Consider the following 10606-nt stretch of genomic DNA (forward strand, 5'->3'; position numbering starts at 1 on the left):
TTATTCATTTTTTCCCTCTTCTTCTAAAGAACCGATGGCAAAAATTTCCAAGTCCGTTCCTCAGAAAGAAGGAAACTCCACTTCTACTTCCCGTCTGGCCAGTGGTAAGCCGCCAACGCTTCAGGAAATCGTACTGGGTAGATTTTCCTTAAATAAGGATTTTATAGTCGAGAAACCTCTCGACGTCCCCGGCCATCGAGAGCGTGCATCGAGATACATTAGGTCAATTGAGGAAAGACACCTCGATGCTGTGAGGAGAGAGTGTATTGGGAAGAGAAGGTCGTTCTGCAAATACCTTCTTGTGGGGAGGACATTACAACTTACGTAGAGGGGTTCCTGAGTGTGTATACATACCCCTTTACGTTGGGTCCCCTCGACCTGATCGTGCTTGAATTCTGCCGAAGATATCAAGTAACCCTGGGCCAAATTCATCTGTCCTTTTGGCGGATCGTAATAATGATGAGGTTCTTCACCGAAAAGGCCGGGCTCGAGTTCACCCTCAGCCACCTCATCCGATTATATCGACCTCAACATTTCTGAGGTTTAATCAAACTCCAATGCCGATCGACCAAGTCCTTCTTTTCCAATAACGACAAAGTCGAGGATCGAGGTTCTAAGTACATTTTTAGTACTGATGCCCTATTTCACAGGGCCTATTTTTCATGCCCGCAGGCACAGGTAGGCAAGCTGACGGTCCTCCTTCTTAGGATCCCTGATCAGCGAGAGTTGGTGTGCCCCACTTAATCCGGAGCTGCTTTGATTTTGGTATGATACGTTTGTATATATATATATATAGGTACATGGGTATAATGTGGCTCAGTCCCGTCTTTGTACAGTTATGTTTCTATTAGAGGTCTGTAGACAATATGTCTAGTTAGGTTGTATGTCGCCTTGTTGGCTTTCAGTTTTCGATGCATAGTTATCTATAACAACCTTGCCGGCTCGACCACTATATTTTGCATGTATACGTATGTATGCCTTGATGACAGGTTTCCTTCACATATGTTATTTTCGTAATGCAGCAGATGCTATTCAAGTTCATATCTTAGACGCATGCTTAGGGGTGTTTGACAGATAGTACTTAGGCATCCGTCGCAGCCCATCGGTTTGGGTAGTGACAAAATGTGAGGCGCCGTGAAAATTTATACTAAAAAACCCGACATCTCGTACTGCCAAGTTAGGACCATGTGTTAGAAATTCGTAAAATTCTTCGCGGCTCACAAGCTCGCCACGGTTCGGACCCTTTGGATTGATATGTGCATTAAAAAAGCTAAGGAATAATATTTTCTAGAAAAGTGTGTTTATGCAGTCCCTTATGCGATCACATAATAGCTATGTGGACCGCATAGTCGCCGCAGAGTTAGACAGTTTGATGGTTAATTTGAGGTCAACTATGCGGCCAATTATGCGATCGCATAATCAATATGCGGGCCGCATAGTCATCGCATAATCCCTTGGAATTTTTGTAAGGGGTAGTTCTATGGTGCAGCTAGGGGTGGTGCGCAAAGTTCTATGGTGAAACTAGGGGTAGTTCTATCCTCAGCCCCCTCTCTAGCTTGAGGTACCCCAGCACCCGCAGGGCATGGTGCAGCTAGGGGTAGTGCGCAGAGTTTAAAAGGACCCAGCTGGTTCTATGCTATGAGTGGTCACCAGACTGTAGAGGCTTCTCTAGATGTTGTTACAGGTATTCCGACTGTCCAATCTTATGATGTGTATGCACTTATTGACATCGGTTCCACCTTGTCCTATGTTACCCTTTTTATTGCTACAAAATTTGGGATAGAACCAGATCAGCTTCATGAAATATTCTCGGTATCAACTCTGGTTCGTGAGTCTATTACGGTTGCTCGAGTTTATAGAGGTTGTGTCGTCATGGTGCATGGTAGGGATACCATGGCCTATCTTGTTGAATTGGGGAAGTTCGATTTTGATGTGATAATGGGAATAGATTGGCTTTATTCATGTTTTGCCAAACTTGATTGTCGGACTAGAACTATCAGGCTTGAGTTTCCTAATGAGCCCGTTGTTGAATGGAAGGGAGATAATGTAGTGCATAAAGGTTGGTTAATTTCTTACCTTAAGGCTATAAAGATGATCAAGAAGGGGTGTATCTATCATTTAGTTCGGGTTACGGGTACTGATGTCGAGGCACCTAGCCTTGAGTCCGTACCAGTTGTGAATGAATTTTCAGTTATCTTTCCAGATGAGCTCCCTAGGATTCTACCAGACAGGGAGATTGATTTTGGGATTGACGTGATGTCGGGAACGCAACCTATATCAATTCCACCTTACAGAATGGCACCGGTAGAATTGAAGGAGCTAAAGGAACAACTGAAGGATTTGCTAGAAAAGAAAGATGGGTCGCTACGGATGTGTATTGACTATCGGCAACTCAACAAAGTCACAATCAAAAATAAATATCCTTTACCAAGGATAGATGACCTGTTTGATCAATTGCAAGGTGCTACGTGTTTCTCAAAAATTGACTTGCGGTTCGGGTATCATCAATTGAAGATAAGGGAGTAGGATATTCCAAAAATAGCTTTCAGGACTCGGTATAGGCACTTTGAATTTATGGTGATGTCTTTTGGGCTCACAAATGCCCTAGCAGCTTTCATGGATCTTATGAATCGAGTCTTGAAGCCTTTTCTAGACTCCTTTGTGATACTGTTCATTGATGATATTCTTGTGTATTCCCGAAGTCGGGAGGACCATGCTAATCATCTCAGGGCAGTTCTACAGACTCTTCAGCAATATCAACTATATGCAAAGTTTTCAAAATGTGAATTTTGGCTTGAATCTGTTGCGTTCTTGGGTCATGTCATCTCCGGGGAAGGAATTTACGATGATCGTCAAAAGATTGCAGCAGTGAAGAATTGGCCTAGGCCTACCACTCCAATAGATATTCGAAGTTTCTTAGGTTTGGTTGGGTACTATAGGAGATTTGTGGAGGGGTTTTCTACTCTTGCCTCTCCATTGACTAAATTGACACGGAAGGCAGTTAAATTCCAATGGTTCGATGCTTGTGAAAAGAGTTTCCAAGAATTGAAATCAAGACTGACTACAACACCGGTATTAGCCTTGCCAGAGGGTACATAGGGATTTGTGGTGTATTGTGATGCTCCAAGGATTGGGCTTTGGTGTGTGTTAATGCAACACGGCAAGGTTATAGTCTACGCTTCTAGCCAACTCAAGAATCATGAAAAGAACTATCCAACCAATGACTTAGAGCTGGCGGCAGTGGTGTTTGCGCTAAAGATTTGGCAACATTATTTGTATGGGGTTCATGTGGATGTATTTACGGACCACAAGAGCCTTCAATGTGTTTTCAAGTAGAAGGAGTTGAATCTGAGACAAAGAAGATGGCTAGAGTTACTCAAGGACTATGACATTGATATTCTCTATCACCCGGCAAAGGCTAATGTTGTGGCGGATGCTCTTAGTCGAAATTCCATGGGAAGTTTGGCTCATTTGGAGGCATATCAAAGGCCGTTGGCCAGGAAGGTTCACTAGTTGGCTAGTTTGGGAGTTCGCCTTGTGGACTCTACTGAAAGAGGAGTAATTGTGCAGAATAAGGTTGAATCATCGCTTGTGGAGGAGGTAAAGGATAAGCAATTTAGCGATCTATTGTTAGCACAACTTAAAGATGGTGTTCATAGACACAAGACCACAACTTTTTCCTTTGGCATGGATGATGGTACCCTACGATACCAAGGCTGCCTATGTGTTCTAGATATTGACGGTCTTCAGGAAAGGATCATGGCAGAAGCTCACACTTCCAGGTATTCCGTGCACCCAGGTTCTACAAAAATGTATCATGATCTCAAGGAAGTTTATTTGTGGAATAACATGAAAAAGTATGTGGCGGACTTTGTGGCAAAAGGTCCGAACTGCCAGCAAGTGAAGGCCGAACATCAACGGCCTGGTGGATTGGCCCAAAGAAAAGAAATTCTAATGTGGAAATGGGAGATGATCGACATAAATTTTGTGGTAGGGTTACCGCACACTCCACGCAAGTTCAACTCAATTTGGGTAATAGTAGATCGACTCACGAAATTAGCGAACTTCTTGCCAATTAAATCTACCGACACATCGGAACAATATGCTTAGTTGTATATCAAAGAAATAGTCAGATTGCATGGCACTCCAGTCTCAATCATTTCAGATCGAGGGGCTTAGTTCACAACCAACTTTTGGAAGACATTTTAGCAAGGTTTGGGTACGCAGGTAAATCTTAGCACAACTTTTCATCCTCAAACCGACGGGTAAGCAGAACGGATTATTCAGACACTTGAGGACATGTTGCGTACTTGTACTCTTGATTTCAAAGGTAGCTCGGATGACCATTTGCCACTCATAGAATTTGCTTATCACAACAACTTCCATGCTAGTATCCAGATGGCACCATTTGAGGCGTTGTATGGTTGGAGATGTAGGTCTCCCATTGGGTGGTTTGAGGTTGGAGAAGCAGAATTGATAGGACCAGACCTCGTGCATCAGGCTATGAAGAAAGTCAAGATTATTAAGGAGAGGTTGTAAACTGCTCAAAGTCGCTAAAAGTCTTATTCGAACGTTTGTCGCAGAGATTTGGAGTTCAAAGAGGATGAATGGGTATTTTTGAAGGTTTCCCCCATGAAGGGTATCATGTGGTTTGGGAAGAAAGGAAATTTGAGTCCGAGATATGTCAAACCGTACAGAATCATTCAGAGGATTGGTCAGGTGGCGTACAAGCTTGAGCTGCCACCCGAGATGTCATTGGTACACCCAGTCTTCCATGTGTCTATGTTGAAGAAGGTAGTGGGATATCCATCCACTATTGTGCCAGTTGAAACTATTGAGGTTAATGAGGAACTGTCATATTAAGAAATTCCAGTTGCCATTCTTGACAGGCAAGTCCGAAAATAGAGAAATAAGGAAATTGCCTACGTAAAAGTGTTATGGCGAAACCAGCAGGTTGAGGAAGCCACTTGGGAAACTGAGGAAGAAATGAGAAAGAAGTACCCACATTTGTTTGTATGTCCATGTAATAGCTTTTTATGCATTAGGTCCCTATGAACTCTTATCTTTTGATTTGATCGATGTAAAACTGTTCTGTCTTAGTTATATGTTTCCTATATGGCCATGGTTGGTGTTGTACAGGTTGTGTTTTGTCTATGGAACATGTATATGCTGTTAGGATATGTTCCTGGGGCTCTCTGACAGGTGGATAGGCCTAGTTACAAAGGAAACTCAGGTGAAATTTTCGAAAAATTTAAGGAGTTAGCCAAATTTGGGGCTGTTGATATGTTTCATGTTGTGAAAAGTTGAGGTTTCACAAAGATTGCTAATAAATGAACCTTGATCCTCATTCGAGGATGAATGATCTTAAGTGGGTGAGGATGTAAGGCCCCTTGAAATTTCTACTCAAAAGCTCGAAAGCTCGTAGTGCCAAATTAGGAATATATGCTAGAAATTTGTAACACAAAGGGTTGGCACGGTTCGAACCCTTTGGATTGATTTGTGCATTAAAAAGTTAAGGAATTATGTTTTCCAAAAAAGTGCGTTTCTACGGTCCATTATGCACTCGCATAATAGATATGTGGACCGTATAGTCGCCGCAGAGTCAGGCAATTTGATGGTTAATTTGAGGTCAACTATGCGGCCAATTAACCGATCGCATAATCAATATGCGGGCCGCATATTATGCTCATAATCCCCTTGGAATTTTTGCGAGAAGAAGTTCTGCGGTACATTATGCGACCGCTGAACAAGTTTGCAAACCGCATTTTTGTCGCATACCCAGACAATTTGTTCAGGTTTTGGGACCATATTTGGGGTCCAATTTGCGAGGCGCATGTCCATTATGCGATTGCAGATTGTGTCGAGGCTCCTTTTTTCTAACTTTTAAAACCCGACCCCATCCCATTAAAAACACCCCATTAGACCTCTTTTATGCTATTTCACTGCAAATAAAGTGAGAGAGGGAGCTCTAGAGGGAGAAACTAGCTCTCAATCCTTGCCAAATCTTTGAAGACTTTCAAGTAAAATTTGTTAGGCCTTCACCCTAAGAGGTAAGAACTTGAGCCCTAACATTTTGTTTCGAAATTCACACTAGAATGAGTAATTAGCTTGGGGGTTCATGGGTATAAGAATGGATTTCTTTCATGCATAAAAGATAATAAAGTATTGAGAGGTTGTGAACTAAAAAAATAGTAATTGTGGTGTAAAATGATAGAAATCTCTCACAAAAGGGTCCTAAAAATCACAAGTGCACACTTAGTGCTTGATAATCTACTTAAATGAGCTAGAATCTTAATCATGTCCCTAATTCTTGGTTCGATTTGTAATTTTCATAAAATAGATTGAAGGTGCTAAGAGACCCGAATTTTTATTAGAATTTACAGAAAGCTCTATTGAGGTATGTATGGCTAAAAACCCCTCCTATTAGAAGTTGAGCTCCGTTGGAATATGTACGTGCAAATGTGGTAAGACTAAAAACTTGATTGATGTATTGATTGTTATTTTATAGGAGTTGGTTTTAAAATTGTATATATGTACATGAAAGGTGTGCCTCAATGTGTGCAAAGTACTATTCCAGATATTTAAAGATGTAAAAAGAATAAGAACCATGTGTTGAAATTGCCTAGACATCACGTCAAGATTTAAAACTGAGATTGTCATGATGATTATGTGAAATCTTACCTATGCTTACAACTTGAGTTGCTTTTGTATGTGCCTATAATCACAAATTTCATGGTTGACATTGAAAGTGGAAATGATGTGAAAATTGTGGCCCTAAGTGCCAATGAACTGATATGATATATGTGAAATAAAGATTTAAATGAGATGATTAATGAGAAAGGAACAATGCCTAGGCAAGGCGGCCTAGCCGATCTGGCCGTGATCGGACACCATGCCGCACACATGGTGGTAATGTGCTAATATTGAATTCCGGAAAAGGAGAATGAGATTGTGATTGAGGTATATGTCTCAAATGAGGCAACCTACCCGATCGGGCCGTGATCGGACTCCGTTCAAGACAACGGTAGCATGTGAATAATGATGAACAGTATGAACTGTCCCAAACTAAAGCTATAGAGATGATGTGAAAGTTATATGATTTATTATTTGGTGATGTGGTACTCGGTTAAAGCTTTTGATTGTCTCTTGTGATTTCCTTCTTCTTGTATGATAGTTCTTTTTAATATGATGGTGTTTAGTTATACATACTAGTAATATTCCATGGTACTAACGTCCCTTTTGCCGGGGGCGCTACATTTTTAAATGAATGTACGTGGCACCATAGCGGACAATGTCGATCGCGCATAGCAGAGTATCCTCCTCTCATAGTCTTGGTGAGCCCCTCTCTCCTTCAAGGGGTTATATTGCACAACTTTTGTTATAGAAATCCACTTTTAAGGTATAGCCGGCACTTGTTGCCGGCGTTGTCATAATTGACTTTGTATCCTTAGAGGCTCCATAGATGTTTGTGTGGGTTATGTACGGTTTTGGATGGGTCTATGAACTAGGTTGTAATCTTAAACTCTTGTTTCTCTAAATTGTAACTGTATGTAATCTTTGAAACTTAACTACGGTTTAAGGATGTGATATGAAACAATCTATCAATGATGAATGTACACTATTTCCTATTGTCTAAGTAAACGAAAGCATGGTTCCCTTAATCATATTGAGTTGAGTAGAATGTATTATAATGGCTTGCTCAGTTGGGGTCACTCGATTGAGCGTCGGTCGCGCCTCCCGAGGTTGGGGCGTGACATGTAAATATATGTATATGGGATATGGAAAAAGTTTATGGTGTTATATACGCACCACCACCTGATCAGTTGGTATATGTTGATGATGTTTCCCACAGTGACCGAGACGATATGATGGGATGGCCTCAGTGGCTTGATGATATTGTGTACACTCATACCTATGCATGGCGCGACATTTATACGCACGTGCATGATGTTATAAACATTTCAGAATTTACAAAGTTATTCAGATTTAAAAATGTGTTTCCTTATTCCATGTTTCATCTATGGCTTTTACATACTTATTTTCATGCCTTACATACTAAGTATATTTTTAGTATTGATGCCCTATTTCACGGGGCCTACTTTTCATGCCCGCAGGTGCAGGTAGGCAAGCTGACGGTCCTCCTTCTTAGGATCCCTGATCAGCGAGAGTTGGTGTGCTCCACTTAATCTGGAGCTGCTTTGATTTTGGTACGATACGTTTGTATATATATATATATGTACATGGGTATGATGTGGCTCAGTCCCGTCTTTGTACAGTTATGTTTCTATTAGAGGTCTGTACACAATATGTCTAGTTAGGTTGTATGTCGCCTTGTTGGCTTTAAGTTTTCGGTGCATAGTTGTCTATAGCAACCTTGCCGGCTCACCCACTGAATTTTCCATGTATACGTACGTATGCCTTGATGAGAGGTTTCCTTCATGTATGTTATTTTCGTAATGCAGCAGATGCTATTCAGGTTCATATCTTAGACGCATGCTTAGGGGTGTTTGACAGATAGTACTCAGGCACCCGTCGCAGCCCATCGGTTTGGATAGTGACAAAATGTAAGGCACCGTGAAAATTTATACTAAAAAACCCGAAATCTCGTACTGCCAAGTTAGGACCATGTGTTAGAAATTCGTAAAATTCTTCGCGGCTCACAAGCTCGCCACGGTTCGGACCCTTTGGATTTATATGTGCATTAAAAAAGCTAAGGAATAATATTTTCCAGAAAAGTGCATTTATGCGGTCCCTTATGCGATCACATAATAGTTATGCGGACCGCATAGTCGCCGCAGAGTCAGACAGTTTGATGGTTAATTTGAGGTCAACTACGCGGCCAATTATGCGATCGCAAAATCAATATGCGGGCCGCATAGTCATTGCATAATCCCTTGGAATTTTTGAAAGGGGTAGTTCTATGGTGCATTATGAGACTACAAAACAGGTATGCGGGCAACATTTCTGTCGCATACCAGGACAGTTTGTTTAGGTTTTTGGGGCCATTTTTGCGGTCCCTTTTGCGGGCCGCATGTCCAATATGCAATCCTAGATTTTGTCAGGGCTCCTATTTTCTAAATTTTAAAACCTGACCCATCCCATTAAAAACACCCTATTAGACCCCTTTTTATGCTATTTTACTGCAAATAGAGTGAGAGAGGGAGTTCTAGAGAGGGAGTTCTAGAGAGAGAGGGTGATCTTCATCAAGTCCCTACTCAATCCTTGCCTAAACCCTTGAAGATTATCAAGTAAAGCTGCTAGAACTTCACCCCAAGAGGTAAGAACTTGAGCCCTAGCCTTTGGTTTCGAAATTCACACTAGAGTGAGTAATTAGCTTGGGTGTTCATGGGTATAAAAATGGATTTTCTTGCATACATAAAAGATAATAGGGTATGGGGAGGTTGTTTACTAATAAGATAGCAATTGGGGTGTAAGATAATGAAAATCTCTCACAAAAGGGTCCTATATATCACAATGCACACCTAGTGCTTGATAATGTACTCAAATGAGCTAGAATCTTAATCATGTCTCTAATTATTTGTTCAATTTGTAATTTTCATAAAATAGATTGAAGTTTCTAAGAGTCTCGAAATTTTGTAAGAATTTATGAAAACTTTCATACAAGAGTAAAGAGGAAATCATAAAGACAACAAAGTTTCAAATAAGCACCATGTCAACACCATGTCAAATAAGTGTATATGTCATGGCATCCGATCATGGCCCGATCGGCTAGGCCTCCTTACCGAGGCATTACCATTTTCCATTATTCATCTCACTCCAATCTTTGGTTACACATGTATTAGTTTACCGGCACTTGGGGCCACAATTTTCACATTTCACAATTCACGTTTCACATTGTTCCCATTTTCAACATTAGGTTTGTAATTCAAGAGAGTATGGCACACAAGAGCAAATAAGGTTTTAGGCGTAGATGAGACTTCATGTAAATGGCATAACAACGCACTTCAATTTCAATCTAAGGTCTAAGTATTTCGATACATGATTCATAGTCCTTGCACCTTTTCAAATTTTCAAGAATAGCACGTTGATCAATTTGAGACATAGTTTCCACGCATATAAGGTTGCAACACCAAGACAAGTGAAATAGCAATCAATACAACAATTCAATTTAATCTTACCGTACTCACACAACCAATGATGAAGCTCAATTTCTAAAAGACGGGGTTTTAGCCATACATACCTCAATAAAACTTTCCTTATTCCTTACAAAATTCTGGAACTTTTAGCACTTTGATCTATTGTGTAAGAATTACAAATTAAACCAAGAATTAAAGACGAGATTGAGATTCTAGCTTGTTTTGAGCATACTATCAAACACTAAAGGTGCATTGTGATCTGAGGCCCTTTTCAGAGAAATTTCTATCATTTTATACCCCAATTGCTTTCTTTTTAGTTCACTACCTCCCAATATTCTATGGTGTGATATGCATGCAAGAAATTCATTCTTATACCCATGAATTACTTCACTAGTGATCCCTTACTGCTAAGCATATGAATAAGAGCTGAGGTAATGAAGTATTATCTCTTGGGATGAAGATTTAGGTGCCCTCACTTGATTATCTTCAAAGATTTGGCAAGGTTTCAT

At 40.6% G+C, this 10606-nt stretch overlaps 1 protein-coding gene across 1 annotated transcript; it reads left to right on the forward strand.

Annotated features, from left to right (window-relative positions):
- Positions 1–1638: 1638 nt before the first annotated feature.
- LOC138875302 (uncharacterized) lies at positions 1639–4110 on the forward strand. The gene is made up of 3 exons (XM_070154125.1): positions 1639–2360; positions 2703–3072; positions 3571–4110. The coding sequence occupies exons 1-3, from the start codon at positions 1639–1641 to the stop codon at positions 4108–4110; spliced, it is 1632 nt and encodes a 543-aa protein (XP_070010226.1).
- The last annotated feature ends 6496 nt before the right edge of the window (positions 4111–10606 follow it).

The sequence above is a fragment of the Nicotiana sylvestris genome, chromosome 8 (assembly GCF_000393655.2).
Source record: "Nicotiana sylvestris chromosome 8, ASM39365v2, whole genome shotgun sequence".
NCBI classification, from domain to species: domain Eukaryota; kingdom Viridiplantae; phylum Streptophyta; class Magnoliopsida; order Solanales; family Solanaceae; genus Nicotiana; species Nicotiana sylvestris.

Excerpts from the sequence above, each read along its gene's own strand:
- LOC138875302 (XM_070154125.1), top strand. The coding sequence starts at position 1,639 with ATGAGTGGTCACCAGACTGTAGAGGCTTCTCTAGATGTTGTTACAGGT. Across the intron at positions 2,361-2,702 it reads TTGCTAGAAAAGAAAGATGG|TCGGGAGGACCATGCTAATC; the intron begins GTCGCTACGGAT and ends GTATTCCCGAAG. Across the intron at positions 3,073-3,570 it reads CAAGACTGACTACAACACCG|AATAAGGTTGAATCATCGCT; the intron begins GTATTAGCCTTG and ends GTAATTGTGCAG.